The sequence below is a fragment of the Prionailurus viverrinus genome, chromosome D1, assembly GCF_022837055.1.
Source record: "Prionailurus viverrinus isolate Anna chromosome D1, UM_Priviv_1.0, whole genome shotgun sequence".
NCBI lineage: Eukaryota > Metazoa > Chordata > Mammalia > Carnivora > Felidae > Prionailurus > Prionailurus viverrinus.
The window spans coordinates 107011905-107030810 of NC_062570.1; the positions used below are offsets into that span (position 1 = coordinate 107011905).

Genomic DNA, 18906 nt, shown 5'->3' on the forward strand with positions numbered 1-18906 from the left:
CAGGCTGGAGTCCTGAGTCCCCGCCGGGGGGAGGTAGGGAGGGGTGGTGCGACCCTCTGTCCCCGCCCCGGGGGCGGAGCGAGGTTCGATTCTGCGGAGCTCGACACCCGCAGAAATCGTTCCAGGCCTTCCTCCCCAGCTCCCGCTTCGTCCCCGTCCCTTTCGGGGAGACTCGACCCCCTCCGCGCTCTGTCTACCGCCCGCAAGACAGCCTCCCGGGTTTTCTGGCCCCCGGGCCCCGGCGTAGGTGCAGGTGCAGCACCCACCCTCCTTCCCACCCCGGCGCATCCCGCTGGGCGGCCATGGCGCGAGGAGACGCCCCACAGGACAGGCGAGTTGGGCGCTGGGTGGGGTGCGGACGAGGATCCGGGGGGCGGTGGGCAGCGCAGACCCGCTCCCTTCGGGCGCTCCAAGGCTCAAAGCGGACTGGATGGAACTACAATTCCCATCAGCCGCCTCCCTGGGCTGCCTGAGCCGGAGTGATGGGGGTTGTAGTCCGCTCTCCGGAGGGGGCGACCTGGGAGGCGTGGAGGGGGGGCGGCAGCCGAGGCGTCGCGTCCTAGGGGTGACCTTCTGACTGATCCCCACAGCTACCACCTGGTCGGGATCAGCTTCTTTATCCTGGGGCTGGGCACTCTCCTTCCCTGGAACTTCTTCATTACGGCCATCCCGGTGAGACTCGCGGCTGGAGTGCCAGCCCCATGGCCACAACCACCATAGCCTTGGACCAGAGGCGTGCCAGGCGCTTTCCACACCAGGCCACCTTTGACTCCTCATTATGCCCGTTTGCACGTTTGTCCGCTGAAGCACCGAGCCTCAGAGAGGGCGAGTGCCCCTTTCACGGATAGGAAAGGCCAAGCTTTCAGAGATGCCCGGATCCTACAGGGGCAAGGCTACCAGCTCAGGGTGGGGGGTGGGGGGGGGGTGGGGCTCTGGAACTAGCAAAGAGCTACCCACCCACCACCCCTGTTTGTCGTTATTCCCTGGTTAAGTCATCCCTGGGCTAACCCACTCCAAAAGCGGATTATCCAAGCACGGCTTACATTCATTCATCCACCAGTTAGTAACGTGTACCTACTGTGAACCAGGCCCTGTTCTTGGCACTGGGGCTACAGGAGAAAACATAACAGAGGGAGCCTGCATCCTCATGGAGCTTACATTCTCTCAAGGGAAGGAAGAAATGTGGGGTTTGTGTTCTTTTTGGGACTGGGTTATTCATATACATTCAGCTCAACAACTTTCAAGATGTCTCTTCAGTGCCTGGCACTGTGCTGGGCCCCAGAGACTCAAAGATTAATCAGCCCCTGGTCTTGAGAGGGAGCTGGGTGCAAAGAGCTATTAATAATGTAACATGACACTCAGCATCCCAGGCTTGGAGTAAAATCCAGTAGGCCCCCGGAAGTGGGGGGGGGAGGGAGTGATTCCTTCTGCTTCACAGAAGAGGTGATTTGTAACTTGGGAGAAGGGTAGGCAAAGCATTGGTGTTTGGCCCGGGTGATGGGGGGGCGGTGTGTGGGAGGAAAGGGAGAAGGCATTCCAGGTGGAGGTGACAGCGATGCAGCCTGTTCAGAGAAAGGCCAGAGCCTGGGGTACCTAAAGCTTACCAGCAGAGCACCAGATGCGGCACAAAAGAGAGGCTGGGCTCTGGTCCCGAAGGGCCCCAAATGCCATTCTAAAACCTCAGGGTTTTGCCCCCGCAGGGAGCCATGGGCAGTGGCGGGGGCAGGGGGGGGCGGGGGGGGGGCGGGGAGGGAGGACGGATGGGGAGGTTAAGCAGACACTGGACGAGTATGTGTTCTAGAGAGAATGCAGTTGGTCAGCACCTAGGCCAGGGCCTGGCTTACAGTAGGCACTCAATGAATACTCAGCAATCTGGAAGCTGCTGCAGGAGTGGGGGATGAAGGCTGGAACCCGGGCACCGAAGATTCAGAGATGGAGCAAGGCCCAGGTTGGGAGTTCTTAGGGCTTGGGCCCTGTCCCAGCCCTCTGCTGTTCAATTCAGTGCACATTCATCGAGCTCCCACTGTGTGCCAGGTGCTGGGATCCGTACAAGGACAAACAGACAGCTCCCGCGGACGTTAACTGAGCAATCCTAAGCATGGGAGGAGGCAGAGGGGGAAGGTTGGGGGGTTCCTCAGGGTAGGTTGGAGGGTGACCCTGTACCCCCTCCTCTGGCACCTGTCAGTACTTCCAGGGGCGGCTGGCAGGGGCCAACAACACCGCTGGGACCCTGGGCACCAACCACACAGGCCCTGCAGACACTTTCAACTTCAACAACTGGGTGACGCTGCTGTCCCAGCTGCCCCTGCTGCTCTTCACGCTCCTCAACTCCTTCCTGTACCAGTGGTGAGAGACCTTGCCCCTCGGGCTCCCCACCCTCTGTGGCCCCTCCCCCGCCCAGCTAAGGAAGCTCCATCTGGGCCCAGGTCAGAACTCCCATCCTTCCTCCACTCCCCCTGCATGTCCCCTCCAGGTCCCTCTGTCCAGCCCTGGCCTCAATCTCTTGCCCACCTCCCCCTGCCTGGCCTGGGCCCAGCTGATGTCCACTCTGCCCCTCCTTGTGAGCAGCATCCCTGAGACGGTGCGGATTCTGGGCAGCCTGCTGGCCATCCTGCTGCTTTTTGCCCTGACGGCAGTGTTGGTCAAGGTGGACATGAGCCCTGGGCCCTTCTTCTCCATCACCATGGCCTCTGTCTGGTTCATCAACTGTGAGCACCGCTGCCCCTCCCCACCTCCCCACCTCCCCACCCAGTCCACCCAGGGCTTTAGCCCAGCTCTTCTTTGTAAGTGAAAAGGGCCCCACATATCCAAGAAGGGAGGACAGCAGCCCTCCTATCCCTGATGAGAAACCAAGGCCCAGAGGGGAAGAAGAAACCACTTGTCCCAAACCCACAGTGACCTAAGATGAGGCCTCCTGGCCCCAGGCGCCTCAGACCTATGGCTACACCTGAGCAGAGGAAAGAATGGGGGCTGATACACCAGAGGGCCCAGAGTCTCACGCCTGCCCAACTTAGTCCAGAGTCTGCCAACACCTCCTCCGAGAAGCGTCCAAGGCCTGTCTAGTTGAGCGGCGGCCCCCACTCCTATCCCTCCACAGCCTTCTGTGCAGTTCTGCAGGGCAGCCTCTTCGGGCAGCTGGGCACCATGCCTTCCACCTACAGCACCCTCTTCCTCAGCGGCCAGGGCCTGGCTGGGATCTTCGCTGCTCTTGCCATGCTCATGGCCATGGCCAGTGAGTGGAACCGGGTGGCTGGAGGGCAGGGGTGGCCTCTGGGATTCTGGGAGCAGAGACAGTGTGCTAGGAGTGAGATGCCTTCGGTTCTGGTAAAGATGGAGGCGATGGGAAGCTGGGGGTTGGGTTTGGGGACAGGGAGTAGGGTTCTTGGGCTCTACAGTGAGAGAAGGACCAGGTAAGGAATGGGTTACCGTAGGGCCAGGGCCAGGATTCCTGAGGCTGATAGGGGTTTATGGCAGCAACCTGGGTTTGAGGGAAGGGGGGGGACAAGTTTGCGATTCAGATAAACTGGGTCCAAATCCTAGTTCCACTGCTCCCCAGCCAGGGACATTGGACAGGGCACTTCACCTGTGTCAGTTTTCCCATTCTTACAGCTCTGTCCCAGCTCTGTCCCCAGATTGTAAGGTGTATGCAGTAATAATGAGCACGTAACAGGTGCTCAACAAAAATGACAAGTAGGGAGGAGTGACAGAAGCAAAGGGCGGGGCTGGGCTAGGCCCTGCACAGGTTCCTGAGTTTGTCAGTGAGCGGAGGCCTGGAGGTGAATCTGAGAAGTGCATGATGGGAAGTGGGACAGGAGGCTTCAGCCGCCGTGGGAGCCAGTGGGACCAGCCCCCTCCAGTCTGCAGCTGAGGTTTCTGCACAGGTGGCGTGGATGCCCAGACCTCCGCCCTGGGGTACTTCGTCACGCCCTGCGTGGGCATCTTCACGTCTATTGTGTGTTACCTGAGCCTGCCCCACCTGGTGAGCCTGGTATTGGGCTCAAGGCCCCACTTCAGAGCATCTCAGATACAGCTCTGAGTCTGAGGCCCTGAGAGGGGCCAGGGGAGGAGGAGGGGACCTGATCCCCAAAGGAGTCAGCCCCTGGGGGACTCCAGCCTCTGAGTCGACAGGGTGGAGAGGGATCCGGACACCTCAGCCAAGCCAGGCAGGGCCAACGCTTTCCTTCTGCAGGAGTTCGCACGCTACTACCTAGCCAAGAAACCATTGCAGGCGCAAGGTCAGGAGCTGGAGACCAAAGCTGAGCTCCTCCAGTCTGGTGAGCTGGGGCCCCTGCTGGGGAAGTGGAAGACCCAGGGGAGGCTGAAGCTACCTCCACAGGGAAGGGTCTTTCCTCCGTCCCCATCTAGAGTCCTCCCCCTGGTAGCCTTGCGTGAGCAGACACAGAAGATCATGAAGGGAACTCAGTGGGAGTCAAGTCATCCCTGCTGCCTTTTGGGCATCGGTTTTCTCCTCTATAAAATGGGGGGACAGTAGAGCTCCAACATGCTCGTTCTGGCTCGAAATGCATTTGTTTGAACCCTGGTCTCACAACATCTAAGCCGTGTGACCTTAGGCCAGTCACTTAACCCCTCTGAGCCTCAGTCTCTTTATTTGCAAAGGAGTAGCAGTGAGATAATCCATCTAAGGTGCTGAACTCTGCCTGGCACATGCGTGTGCTTAATAATAGTAGCTTAGCATCTTTCCATAGTTAATTCTCCTTGCCTACATCCTGAGCTGGAGGAGGGTCACTTGTTTTGACTGCTGGGAATTGCCCTCCATCGAGCCTGGCTGTCACCGGCATGACCCTGCCCTCCCCTCTTGCCCCAGATGAGAAGAACAGTATTCCCAACAGCCCCCAGAAGGTAGCCCTGACTCTGGACCTTGACGCTGAGAAGGAGCCAGAGCTGGAGCCAGAGGAGATCCAGAAGCCAGGAAAACCTTCAGTTTTCATTGTCTTCCAAAAGGTTCGGCTTGGCCATGGCCCCCAACCACCATCCCTGGGGAAGAGAGAGCTGCTCTCTCCAGCCCTCTTTAAAGACCCTTAGAATGGAATGGGGCCTTAAGACTTGCGTCCACTTCAACGTATCAGGGTCATAGTGGGCCAGGAACACAGTTAGGCCAGGCCCCAGGTGTCCTGTGCCCTGACCGGCGCTTGGCGCTTGGGGGTTGGGGCTGCACGTTGGGCTCTAATCTGCCCCGCTGCTTACACCCCTGCCTCTGGCTCCCAGATCTGGCTGACGGCGCTGTGCCTTGTGTTGGTCTTCGCAGTCACCCTGTCTGTCTTCCCCGCTATCACAGCCATGGTGACCAGCTCCACCAGTCCTGGGAAGTGGAGTGAGTGTTGGGAAGCAGAACAGGGCAGGGCAGGGGAGAGGGAGGGAGGAGGAATGAAAGGGAGGAGGAGGGAAGAGGAAGGAGGGACCAGGATGAGCCCTCTTTCTCTCCCAGGTCAGTTCTTCAACCCTATCTGCTGCTTCCTGCTCTTTAACATCATGGACTGGGTGGGGCGGAGTCTGACCTCTTACTTCCTATGGGTGAGCATACCTGGGCTGGGGGGGCCCGATGGTTTCAGGAAGCAGTTGGAGATCAGAGGGTGTGAAAGAGCACAGAGAGGTGGTTTCCTAAAAGTCTGACCACTCTAGGTCTGGCAACAGAACAGCTGGCCCCAAGAGGTAGTGAGCACCTGGCCCCTGGAGGTATGCAAGCCAGGGCTTGGACTGTGAGCTCCTTGAAAACAGAAGCCACGTCCAAATGGCCTATGTTCCCCAGCATCCAGCCCAGAACCCAGCCCTCGGTCCTCAGGGAATGTTACTCGGAGGTTCCCGTACCAAATGAGACGCTGGACAAGATTCTAGTGTTTGGACTGCTTTTAGCCAAGGTGCTCTTTCTTTAAATGAAATCTTCCAAGGAGATACAATAAATAAAGGACATTGAAGAGGAGTTTCTCTGATCCAAGCTAGGATGGGGCCTGGATCCCCGGCTTCCAATCCCATTCAGCAACCCCATGTGCCCCGAAGGGGTCTGCGGAACCCCCAAGGGTACTTGGAGGAACCCGGCTCGAAAACCAAAGATGGTGTCTAAGGTCTCTTTCAGTTCTGCCACGGAGAGAGCCCAAGCTGGAGCTCGGAGGGGCAGAGGCGAGCCCCAGGCCAGTCCCTGATGGCTGGGTGGCCTTGGCCCAGCCCCTCACTCTCCGGAGGCCTGAGGGCCGGGTCCTCACCGGCTCACGTAGAGTCACAGGTCAGGGGAAGTGACAGTCTGTCCGGGGTGGGCTCCGGGCACCTCCCTCACCCCGGCTTCTGCCACAGCCGGATGAGGACAGCCGGCTGCTGCCCCTGCTCGTCTGCCTGCGTGTCCTATTCGTGCCTCTCTTCATGCTGTGCCACGTGCCCGAGAGGTCCCGGCTGCCCGTCCTCTTCCCGCAGGATGCCTACTTCATCACTTTCATGCTGCTCTTCGCGGTGTCCAACGGTTACCTGATGTCCCTTACCATGTGCCTGGCGCCCAGGTCTGGGGGTCGGGAGGGCGGGCCTGGGCGTGGGGAGGTGGCCTAGCTCTTCTTGAGGGGGACGGCCTGCAGGAGAGGGTCCGCTCTGCTTCCCGCCAGCCCAGCCCTGGCTGTCTCTAGGTGCCAGCCACCCTGTCAGGTCAGGCCTTCCCTGCCGAGCCGGCCCCGGGGCAGGAAGGGAGAGGAAGCCCCAGGCCGGGAGGTTCCTGCCAATAAAGTAGCCCAGGCACTGGTTCTAGGACCTCCTCTCTGGGCCTGTTTCCTCACTTGTGAAACAAATGGGTTGAACTATCATTCCTTAGGGCCCAGCTACGCCCCCCAGATTCTCAGCTGAAGGGGAGCGGAGGTGTTGATCAAAAGTGGAGGGTTCACGGACTATTTACGCTAGGGACAACGGAGCTGAGAATCCAGAGAGAGGAAAGGTGACGGGGACAACCAGGCTGGGGACGTTTTGTCAGGAGGGAAGGCAGTGGAGTCTAGAGTCCTGTAATATTGGACTTGCAGGGCATGAGAGATGTCCCCGTCAGTGGTCTTGTTTTCCAGATCGGGAAACTGAAGTGAGGTGTCCTGTCGTAAGGGGGGCACAGGGCACTGGGGCTGGGTCCAGGATTGGCCCGATGTTTTCTAAGAGCCTACTCCCGTGTGTTCTAGGCAGGTGCTGCCACATGAGAGGGAGGTGGCCGGCACCCTGATGACCTTCTTCCTGGCCCTGGGGCTCTCCTGTGGAGCCGCCCTCTCCTTCCTCTTCAAGGCGTTGCTCTGAATGCTCCGTTCCGGGCTCACCCACGGCTCTCTCTTCGCTGCCCCTTCGGAGCTGAGACCCCCGTGCAGGGGGAATGGCGAGCCGGGCCCAAGCCTCTGCTGGGCTGGGGCCCCTCGGTCTGGAAGTGCCACTTGGAAGTGGGTGCTGCTCTCCTTCCCGGGCTGGTGTCCATTTGGGGGCTGCGAGGAAGAATTCACCAGCGGTCATTCTAACCCCCCGCCCCCAGCAGTGGAGCTGAATCACAGAGACAGGCTATTCAGAGGCACACAAGACCTCTCTGCACAGGTGCCGATCAGGGAAAGAGGGCCAAGGACCATGGCCCTTCCTCACCATCAAGAGTACATTTGTTAATCTCAAGACACGCACTTGCTGATCTGTGGCAACTGGAGGCCACCAGGGGGGTCTTGCCACAGGCGTGGCTGCTGGGGCCCAGCCCGGGGTGCAGAGTGGGAGTGGGGGCCAGCGCAGGGCAGGCCCGCCCCTCCCCAGGCGTCAGCAACTCCACGATCGGATGTCTCAGACCCCAGGGCAGAGGATGCCTGGGAGGCCGAGGGCAGCAGGGAGAAGGAACGGGCATTAGGGATCTGAAGGTACTCAAAGGACCATCTGGGCCTCACACAGTGTTTGCGTAGCCAACACTTACTGTCCCCGCTCCCCAGAGCCCGGCTGGGCCTGGGTCCCGGAGCCGCGGGCGGCTTACATGTGTGCACCCCACTTTACAATTTGCAAAGATCTCCCACACCCATTCTCTTACGGAAGCCACACTGAGACACTTGGGGGAGCCAGACAGGGACGGTGCTGTCCCTCTGTACAGGTGAGGAAACCGGATCTCGGGGGGAAATGACCTGGTCCGTGGCCGAGCCGGGACCCAGCCCCCACCTCTCTCCTCCCTATAGGTGCTGTTCTTCCTGCCCACCACTTGCTTCTCCTTCCCTCACGAGGCTCGAGGCAGGAGTCCTAAGCACTTGCTCCCCACTTTTTGCTGTTTTCCTTCCAAACCCACTCCTGGGTCTAATAACAACCTTCTTCATTTGTATCATCAATTCACGGAGTCTTTATTTCCAAAGCGCTTTGATAAGCTGGGTAGGGTAGGGCTAATTGTACCCATTTGACAGATGGGATGACTGAGGCCCCGAGAGGGGCAGGGATTGATGGGCATCCCTCTGCTGGGCCCTCTTGACCACATGATGTCCTGTGCTCCTGGGCAAAGCACCTGGCTGCACGGACAACTATTGCTTTCCCCCTCCACTGGTGTCCCCTGCCTCCCCAGGCCCTCCTTCTCAAAAATGGAGCCTCAGAGAGGCAGTCAGCCAATTTTCTAGAGGGACGGAAGAAAGGCTTGTTCCACCACACATCCGTACTACCTTGCCCAGCCCAGAGAAGAGCACGGGTTTTTGCTTTTAGAGCAAAAACCTTTCTGCCCACTTGCCCTCCTGCCTTCCATGAACATTCCCTGAAGCAGCTATTATATACCAGGCGCTGAGCCAGCACAGGGCCCCTGCTCAGAGGTGAGATGACCGATATGACCTTGGCAGCTGAAATAAAGCCACAGGGGAGACCCCAAATGACCACTATTCACTGTGCCAGGCCCTGGCTGGTCTGGTGACCCTGAAACAAAGGAGACACGGTCCCTGCTCCCAAGGCCAAGGAAGCAGAATGTAGCAGGTGATGGGGTCTGTGAGGGCCCTGCAAATGCGTGTAGTGTAAGAGTCCAAAAAAGGATGCCTGCATTCCTCTTGGAAGTCAGGGTGGCAGCCCTGAGGCCTCAAGAGAAGAAAAATGAGTTTCCTGGGCTGAGGTGGGGGAGGGGCATCCCAGGCAGAGGTACCAGGGAGGGTGGAAGGCAGACACTGAACATTCAGGGGGCAGTGGGGACTTCTGGGGGGGGGGGGGTGGCACCTAGGATGTGAGAGAGGGCGAGGGGGGAGAGGGTAAGGATGAAGCAGTGGGTTGGGAACAAATGGTGAAAGGCCTTAGTGACGAGACCCGAATAGGGGGTTAGACAGAGGAGGAGAGATCCAGGGGAGAAGAGGGTGGTGGCCTCTTCAGAGGCCATTTAACTCAGCGGCTAAATGCACGTAAGCTGATCTAGCATTCTGGGGTCAAAGCCTGGCCCTTTCATGTGTAAGCAGTGAGCATCGGGACTTTCAGAAAGTCCTAGGGAGAGGCTGGGGCTGGAGTACAGACTGGATCCACCAGACGGTGGTTGTGGTCCTGGAGGTACCAGCACGGACCACCAGGTCTAGCCGTACCCTTGGACTGGGAAATGTCAGGACAGGACCACACACTTCCTGACCCCCTTCTCCTTCGCCACCTTCACAGACCGTTGTCTGTTGAACCCAACACCCAGAAAGAGGCCCAGAAAGAGGGCACTGAAAGAGGACACTCACCCCTCAGAGGTCCTTATGATGTCACAACCTTCCCATCCTCCTTCCCGGCAGACCCGGCCCAACTTGCCCATTAGATCAGTATGTAGCTGGCTTCCGATGCTGGAAACAAATACTGGGACTGATGGGCTGCACCTGCTCCTTCCTCTCCTGATTCCAGTCCTCCGGGCACTGCCACCTCCCCAGCCGGACACGGCTCTGCCAGCAGGCCCAGATTCCCTCAGAAGCAGCCAGCTGCCATCAGCAAACGCTTGGAGGGAGCTCTATGTGGCAAGTACTGAGATAGGCCTGGTGGAGAGACACAAACATTTGAGAAACCGGTCCTTACTAGTTTCTTACCCTTTTATGCGCAAGAGGCCTCCTGGTTTGTGAATTGATTCCACTTTCCAATTAAAAGGCAGAGGCTGTTCGATGGACTAAAAATGATTTAACCAGGGGCGCCTGGGTAGCTCAGTCAGCTAAGCGTCCGACTTCAGCTCAGGTCATGATCTTGTGGTTCATGAGTTCAAGCCCCGCATCAGGCTCTGTGCTGACAGCTCAGGGCCTGGAGCCTGATTCGGATTCTGTGTCTCTCTCTCTCAGCCCCTCCCCACTCCCCCCGCCCCCGGCTCTCAAAAATAAACATTAAAAAATGATTTAACCATATGCTGTCTATGCTGTCTACCAGAAACTCACTTTAGAGCAAAAAATACAAATAGGCTGAAAATGAAAGAATGGGGAAAGTTATTCCATGCAAATAGTAATCAAAAGGCAGCAAGGGTGAATATACTAATATCAGACAAAGTAGGCTTTACATCAAGAATTATTTAAGACACAAAGGAAGATGTCACATATTCATAAAAGGGTAAATCCATCAAGAAGGTATAATAATTATAAACATACACACCTAACAACAAAATCCTAAAGGAATATGGACAAATTTGAAGGAGAAATACGCACTTGTACGAGAATAGTTGGAGATGTCAGTGCCCCACTTTCAATGAAGCACAGAACAACCAGACAGAAGATCGACACAGGACCTGAGCACACCGTAAACTAGGGAGGCCAAACCGACACACACAGAACACTCACCTACAAACACCAGAATGGACCTCCTTCTCCCAGGATAGATCATAAATTAGGTCACCAAACAAAACTGCAATAAATTTTAAAAGATGGAAATCCTGCAAAGTATCATTTCCAATCACAATGGAATGAAACTAGAAATCAATAAACAAAAAGTAGACACTTCACAAATGTGTGCAAATTACACAACAGACTCTGAACTACTGGGTTAAAAAAGAAGTCAAAAGATATGGAGGCAGCCCAAGTATCCATTGATGGATGAATGGATAAAACAGATGTGAGGGGCGCCTGGGTGGCTCAGTCGGTTAAGCGTCCGACTTCGGCTCAGGTCGTGATCTCATGGCTCATGAGTTCGATCCCTGAGTCGGGCTCTGTGCTGACAGCTTGGAGCCTGGAGCCTGCTTCCGATTCTGTGTCTCCCTCTCTCTCTGCCCCTCCCCCCACTTGTGCTCTGTCTCTCTCAAAAATAAACATTTTTAAAAATGAAAAAAAAAAAGATGTGAGACACATACACACACAGTGGAATATTACTCAGCCATAAAAAAGAATAAGATCTTGCCATTTACAATTGAAGGCATTATACTAAGTGAAGTAAGTCTGACAGAGAAAAACAAATACCATATGATTTCACCCACTCATGTGGAATCTGAAAAACAAAACAAACAAAAAGCAGAAACAGACCCATAAATACAGAAAACAAACTGTTGGGGTGCCAGAGAAGGGGCTGGGAGGACGGGTGGAACAGGCAAAGGGTATGAACAGGTACAAACTTCCAGTTATAAAACAAAGAAGTCACAGAGATGAAAAGTAGCACACAGGGAATACAGTCAGTAATGTTGTTATAACGTTGTGTGGTGACAGGTGGGATGTGGTGAGCACTGAGGAGGATGTGGAACTGTAGAATCACTAGGTTGTATGCCTGGAACTAACATCACATTGTATGTCAACTATACTGCAATACTTTGGAAAAAAAAAAAAGAATCTATACCATGTATACTATGTTCTACGATTAGCTTGCAATTGCTTTGCTGTAAAAAATAAAAGAACTGCCTTGAAAATCCCCCATCAAAGGAAAGGAAAGGAAAGGAAAGGAAAGGAAAGGAAAGGAAAGGAAAGGAAAGGAAAGAAGAAGGGAGAAATCAAAAGACCAACTAGAAAATGCTTCGAGAGAAAAGAAAATGAAAACACAACACACTGGGGGCGCCTGGGTGGCGCAGTCGGTTAAGCGTCCGACTTCAGCCAGGTCATGATCTCGCGGTCCGTGAGTTCGAGCCCCGCGTCAGGCTCTGGGCTGATGGCTCAGAGCCTGGAGCCTGTTTCCGATTCTGTGTCTCCCTCTCTCTGCCCCTCCCCTGTTCATGCTCTGTCTCTCTCTGTCCCAAAAATAAATAAACGTTAAAAAAAAAAAAAAAGAAAAAGAAAACACAACACACTGAAATTTATGGGATGCGGCCGGAGCAATGCTGAGAGGAAATCTATACCTGTAAATGCCTACATTAAAATGGAAGAAGGGGGTGTCTGACCAGCTCAGTGGGTGGAGTGTGAGGTTCTTGATATCCGGGTCCTGAAAAAAAGAGAAAGGTCTCAAATCACTGACCTAACTTTACACCTCAATGAACTAGAAAAAGAAGAGCAGGGGCGCCTGGGTGGCGCAGTCGGTTAGGCGTCCGACTTCAGCCAGGTCACGATCTCGCGGTCTGTGAGTTCGAGCCCCGCGTCGGGCTCTGGGCTGACGGCTCGGAGCCTGGAGCCTGTTTCCGATTCTGTGTCTCCCTCTCTCTCTGCCCCTCCCCCGTTCATGCTCTGTCTCTCTCTGTCCCAAAAATAAATAAATGTTGGGAAAAAAAAAAATTAAAAAAAAAAAAAAAAAAAAAAAAAAAAGCAAATTAAGCCCAGAGTTAACAGAAAGAAAGAGATGATAAATAATCAGGGTGGAGGGTAGAAAAACAACAGAGGAAATCAATGAAACAAAGTTGGTTCTTTGCAACAATCAACAAAATTGACAAAGTTTTGACTAGACTACCAAGAAAAAGAGAAAGTGGACCTTCAAACTGTTGAAATCAGAAAGGAAAGTGGGTCCATTACTATTGATCATCCAGAAATAAAAAGGATTTTAAGAGAATACTGTGTTGTACACCAACAAACAAGAAACCTAGATGAAATTAACGAATTCTAGAAACACACAAATTACCAAAACCGATTAAAGAAGAAATAGCAAGTCTGAATATACTTATAACAAGTAACAAGATTGAATCAGTAATCAGAAATGTACCAACAAAGAAAATTCCAGGACCGGATGACTTCACAGGCTAACTCTACCAGTCATTTAAAGAATGAACAAACACCAATCCTCTCAAACCCTTCCAAAAAATACAAGAGCGGAGAAACACTTCTTAACTCATTCATTCTATGAGACCAGTACCACCCTGATGCCAAAGCCAGATAAAGACATCATAAGAAAACTTAATAACCAATATCCCTTATGAATATAGATGTAAAAATCTCAACAAAATGCTAGCAAACAGCACCCGTAGCTCATGAACGGGATTATATACCATGACCCAGCATGATCCCCTCCAGAATGCAAGGTGGTTCGACATAAAAAGACCACTTAACGTAATACACCACGTTAATAGAGGGAAGGGGGAAAAACACAAGATCATCTCAACTGATACAGAAAAAAACATGTGACAAAACCCCACACCCTTTCAAGATAAAAGCACTCAACAAACAAGGAATAGATGGGAACTTCCTAAACCTGATGAAGAAAATTTATGAAAAATCCACACCTCATGTCATATTCAATGTTTAAAGACTGAAAGCCTCTCCCGAAGATCAGGGAAAAGCCCGCTTTTATCATTTCATCTTTTCGATGTTGCATTGGAAGCTCTAACTCCGGCAATTTGGCAAGAAAGAGAAATAAAAGGCATCCAAATTAGAAAGGAAGAAGCAAAACTATCCATATTCACAGATGATATAATACACACATATACAGAAAACAAAATTCTGAAAAATATACACGCAACACACACACACACACACACACACACCAACACACACACACACTTAGAGCTAATGAATAAATTGAGGGGCGTCTGGGTGGCTCAGCCGTGCTGACAGCTCAGAGCCTGGAGTCTGCTTCAGATTCTGTGTCTCCCTCTCTCTCTGCCCCTCCCCTGCTTGTGCTCTCCCTCTCTCCCTCTTTCAAAAATCAACATTAAAAAAATAATTCAGCAAAATTAGAAGATTCAAGAGGAACACACAAAATTCAGTTGTATTTCTATACATACGATTCTGACACCAATTCTGACGTGTGGGTTTCCCCCCCCCCACCAAGCAATTCTCTGACACCAGCTGAGTGTCCTACAATGCAACTCAATTCTGACACCATCTACCTGGAAACAGCATCAGATCCCACAGCCGACTGGCTCAGCCCCACCAGACCGCCCGCCCTTCAGATGCCAGTTGGAAGTCCGGGTTGTCACCTGTGCTTCTGACCAACTGGCTGTCAATCAGAGGTTCCAGCAGCCCCTCCAGTGGATCTGATTAATTTGCTAGAGCAAATCACAGCCGTCAGAGAAATAGATCACTCGCTGGTTTACAGGTTTATTACAAAGGGATATATAAATCAGGAATGGCCAGAGGGAAGAGACGCAGAGAGTAAGGTACGTGGAAAGCAGACCCCTTATTAATGGTTTTCAACTCTGGTCTTTGACTCTCTCATGCTCTGCTCCATCACAGACAGCGTGTCTCCCCAGCCAGGCCTTTCCGCCCACAATAGCAGTCTGTAGGCCTTCCTCTGGATTTTCTATGTGGTTTTCCTTGATCTTGACGCCTCAGTGAGGCCCAGTCGCTACTTTTCGGTCTCCCCTTATGCCAAGGCCACTGGGGACACTTCAGAAGCTTCCTATTCACTCATTCAACAAACACAGATTGCTGCCTGCTACGTGGCTAGCATTGTAGCGCGGGGGGGGGGGGGGGGGGGCGGGGGGTGGTGGTGGAAGCTACTGGGAGCAGATGCCCGGGCAGATCTTCAGTGGAGGTGGTATTATGTGAGCGCTGCAGGTGAAAGTCAAATGCTCAAAGGGCCAGGGTGAGTAGTGAAGGGGCAGGGTTGAGCCTCTAGCAAAGAGAAAACTATTTGCAAAAGGTGAGCTACTCTTACCTTCTGGTTGATTGTCACCCTGTGGAAATGCAGGCCTGGCCTGGAATTGCCAGATCTTTTGGAATTTAAAACAGAAGTTGGCAGTGGGGATTTTCCGTGAAATCTTCTGATTCACCAAGGTTAACAACTAATGTGATTCAAATGGTTGTTTTCAACACCGAGCAGGTCAAAAAAGACCCTAACAGCACCAAATCTGACGTCTGAGCCTTCGGTTTGCAAGGCTTGTGCTAAAGGGATCTGCACATTCATTTCTCCTCTCTCCCAGTACAGGTCACCGGTGAAAACCTTCAAAGATAGTACCTGTCGAGCGTCCTGCAAGGCCCTATCAGGGGTACCTAACACAGCCCCTGGTGTGGAGCAGGTGCTCAGTAGGTGTTACTGCTGGGGTTGCAGAATATAGGTCCCCTGGTCCTCTTCAATTCAACAGCCTTGGCTTCCTACTGCCTGTAGAGAGGAGGGCAAACCTTGTCCTGGCAACTGGAGGCCCTCCCTAGTCTGCCCCAAAGCTGCTTCCCCAAGATTCACAAAGCACGAATAGTTATTACATATCATGGATGTAGCAGTCGAAGTACCTGCCCTTCCCCTCAGCCTTTCCTCTTCTGAACAGTCCATGGATCAATTATTTCACAAACACGTATTAAGCGCCTTCTGTATACGTTAGCTACGGTTAGAATATTGTAGGTCTCCTGCTTAAACTGTGTTGGGGAGGAGGGGAGAGGTGTGTGGACACATGGTGTCCGCTCCGGGAGAATTGCTAGCGGGAGGGGAATCAGTGGGCTGAAAAGAGTAATAATTTAAGTGATCAAACTCACCACTTCCAAATGCCACTACTTTGGACACTACGGTGGCACCTCCCGAGGGGCCTAATTACTGCAGATGACATAGTGGTCACAAGTCTGGCATCAGCCAGAATTCCAATTCGGGTCTTCTGGGTGCCTCTGAACCTCTGGCCCCTTTCCTATAGGAAAGCAGAAAAGTACACCCCTCACGCCGTGTAAAACGCGACCGACGAGGATGGGATTCGAACCCACGCGTGCAAAGCACAATGGATTAGCAGTCCATCGCCTTAACCACTCGGCCACCTCGTCCCACGTAGGGTGCCTTGTTCCACACATCCTTATCTCCCATCTCTTCCGCACCTTCCGAGCCCCCAGCATCCATTCTTCAGTGTGGATCTCGCAGGAGCTGGCGGAGGGAGAGAAGGCGGAAAGAAAGGGGCTTTTTGTGTTCCTTCCCGCCCGCCGCAGCCGCGAACCCGCGCCATCCTTCACCAAGCTGCAACCGAGCTCTGCCACGGTTTCCCTCCCTAAGGCGGGGGCGAGCGCGCCGGGGTTTCAGGACGCGCCTGGTCCAGGGGGTCGCGCACTGACCCGGAGGGAGGGGTGCATACCCCTGGGAACCCGGCAGGCGCGGCCGCGGGCACTTTCAGGGTTTGCAGAGCGCCGCGCGGCGGCGGATGCAGTAGCTCCTCCTCGCGCGCAGGGGGCGAGCTGGCGCACCCCGAGCCCCTCTCGGGAGGGGATGCTACGCCGGGCTCGGCTCGCCTCGGCTCGCTTCGGCTGCGCTCGGCAGGCTGCGGTAAATCCGGGCTTGCGGCGGCTGGCAAAGGCTGCGGCCCGGTGGTCCCTGCTGCGCGCTCGGAGCCCCGAGAGCCATGCAGATGTCCTACGCCATCCGGTGCGCCTTCTACCAGCTGCTTCTGGCCGCGCTAATGCTGGTGGCGATGCTGCAGCTGCTCTACCTGTCGCTGCTGTCCGGGCTGCACGGGCAGGAGGAGCAAGACCAGTATTTCGAGTTCTTTCCCCCGTCCCCGCGGTCCGTGGACCAGGTCAAGGCGCAGCTCCGTACCGCTCTGGCCTCTGGAGGCGTCCTGGACGCCAGTGGCGACTACCGAGTCTACAGGGGCCTCCTGAAGACCACCATGGACCCCAATGATGTGATCCTGGCCACGCATGCCAGCGTAGACAACCTGCTGCACCTGTCGGGCCTGTTGGAGCGCTGGGAGGGCCCGCTCTCCGTGTCGGTGTTCGCGGCCACCAAGGAGGAGGCGCAGCTAGCCACGGTGCTGACCTACGCGCTGAGCAGCCACTGCCCTGATATGCGCGCCAGGGTGGCCATGCACCTTGTGTGCCCCTCGCGCTATGAGGCCGCTGTGCCCGATCCCCGGGAACCGGGGGAGTTTGCCCTGCTGCGGTCCTGCCAGGAGGTCTTTGACAAGCTAGCCAGGGTGGCCCAGCCCGGGATCAATTATGCGCTGGGCACCAACGTCTCCTACCCCAATAATCTGCTGAGGAATCTGGCCCGTGAGGGGGCCAACTATGCCCTGGTAATCGACGTGGACATGGTGCCCAGCGAGGGGCTATGGAGAGGCCTGAGGGAAATGTTGGACCAGAGCAAGCAGTGGGCGGGCACAGCGCTGGTGGTGCCCGCCTTTGAGATCCGCCGAGCACGCCGCATGCCCACGAACAAGAACGAGCTGTTGCAGCTCTATCAAGTAGGCGAGGTGCGGCCCTTCTATTATGGGCTGTGCACGCCCTGCCAGGCGCCCACCAACTACTCCCGCTGGGTCAACCTGCCGGAAGAGACCTTGCTGAGGCCTGCCTATGTGGTTCCCTGGCAGGACCCCTGGGAACCATTCTACGTGGCCGGAGGCAAGGTGCCCACTTTCGACGAGCGCTTTCGGCAGTACGGCTTCAATCGCATCAGCCAGGTGCCCAAAAGGGAGAGTGCAGGGGACAGGGGGTAGGAGGAATGGCGGGCTCTGGGAGCTGTGAGTAGTCCTGGATGGAAAAGAGCCAATGAGGAAGGACAGCCATAGTTCAGGAGGTGGCTGGATGGTGTGGAAGATCCAGGATGCCTCCAGAGGAGTGGGGATGCTGGAGAGAGGCTTTAGGGATGTCAGTCTTGGCCCTAGAAATGTCATCCAACTTCGCTGACCTGTCTCTCCCCCAACAGGCCTGTGAGCTGCACGTGGCAGGATTTGATTTCGAGGTGCTGAACGAAGGTTTCCTGGTTCATAAGGGCTTCAAGGAAGCTTTGAAGTTCCATCCCCAAAAGGAGGCCGAAAATCAGCACAATAAGATCCTTTACCGCCAGTTCAAACAGGAGTTGAAGGCCAAGTACCCCGACTCCCCTCGTCACTGCTGAGCCCTTCCCTCCCCTAGTCCGAGAAGTCTCAGCCTCTTCCCTCCTTAGGCCGTCCCTCAGGCCTGACAGGGGTAAGAAATGTCACTCCACTTTACGGTGGTAGCTGTGGTGTTGGAACACTGGACTTGAATATGGGGTGCTGGGATCAAGTCCTAGCTTTACCACTAACTAGCTGTGTGGCCTTGAGCAAATCCCATTTCCTCTCTGAGCCTCAGTTATCCCATCTGTAGAAAGGGAGGTGAAAAATACCTACCTCACAGAACTGTTGGGAGGCTCAGATGAGACGCTACATGTGAAAACATTCTGTAAGCTTCGTACAAATGTGAAGTATTATTAATATTATTACAGTATTATTGTTGTTATTATTATTAACAATCTTGGGTGGGTGGGCAGTAGGAGAGCAAAGAGTATGAACAGGGCAGAACTGGGAAGTCGGAGGACTTAACAAAATGAACTTTTTGGAAAGAAATCAGATGGAGGCGTTGGATTTACTTCTTAGCTTTCGGGCAGAAGCCTACACCTCCTGGTTCTTCCAGGCCTCCGCCTTCAGGAGCTCTGGAGAAAGGAAGAGTCTGCAGGTTCCGTGCCAGATCTGTACCCTCGAACAGGCTGGGCTGGGCTATTTGCCTACCGATGACCATATGTAAATTAAATGAGTGTTCACACCTACAGCTGGCTCCGTTACTCTCCCGAACCTGGCGTGCAGGGGGTGGGGTCGCCGGTGCTTCCCTTTCACGCGAGGGGCGGGGGGACCGGGGAAGGAGGTCGCTGCGGACCGAGGGGCGCGGACAGCGGGGCAAGAAAACCACGAGGGCCTTCTCCACCAGCCGTAGGCCTGCGCGAATTTCGGCCGGTTGCTATGGAGACCGGCCC

At 54.6% G+C, this 18906-nt stretch overlaps 2 protein-coding genes, 1 long non-coding RNA gene and 1 other non-coding gene across 4 annotated transcripts; 2 read left to right on the forward strand and 2 right to left on the reverse strand.

The window, feature by feature from the left end:
• The first annotated feature begins 302 nt into the window (after positions 1 to 302).
• SLC29A2 (solute carrier family 29 member 2) lies at positions 303 to 8319 on the forward strand. The gene is made up of 12 exons (XM_047823300.1): positions 303 to 331; positions 591 to 672; positions 2186 to 2346; positions 2569 to 2708; positions 3098 to 3232; positions 3882 to 3979; positions 4190 to 4274; positions 4826 to 4962; positions 5227 to 5332; positions 5447 to 5532; positions 6307 to 6506; positions 7158 to 8319. The coding sequence occupies exons 1-12, from the start codon at positions 303 to 305 to the stop codon at positions 7267 to 7269; spliced, it is 1371 nt and encodes a 456-aa protein (XP_047679256.1). The 3' UTR covers positions 7270 to 8319.
• Positions 8320 to 9432: 1113 nt separating this feature from the next.
• Positions 9433 to 16356, reverse strand: LOC125146938 (uncharacterized). Its single transcript, XR_007144932.1, has 3 exons — positions 16277 to 16356; positions 15699 to 16071; positions 9433 to 9944 (listed from the first exon to the last, which is right to left on the reverse strand). It is a non-coding gene; the product is annotated as an uncharacterized LOC125146938 (long non-coding RNA).
• Positions 15893 to 15974, reverse strand: TRNAS-GCU (transfer RNA serine (anticodon GCU)). The gene has a single exon. It is a non-coding gene; the product is annotated as a tRNA-Ser (tRNA).
• Positions 16357 to 16414: 58 nt separating the features above from the next.
• On the forward strand, positions 16415 to 18704 carry B4GAT1 (beta-1,4-glucuronyltransferase 1). Its single transcript, XM_047823865.1, has 2 exons — positions 16415 to 17596; positions 17842 to 18704. Exons 1-2 carry the CDS (start codon positions 16541 to 16543, stop codon positions 18031 to 18033), a joined length of 1248 nt encoding a protein of 415 aa, XP_047679821.1. The 5' UTR covers positions 16415 to 16540; the 3' UTR covers positions 18034 to 18704.
• The last annotated feature ends 202 nt before the right edge of the window (positions 18705 to 18906 follow it).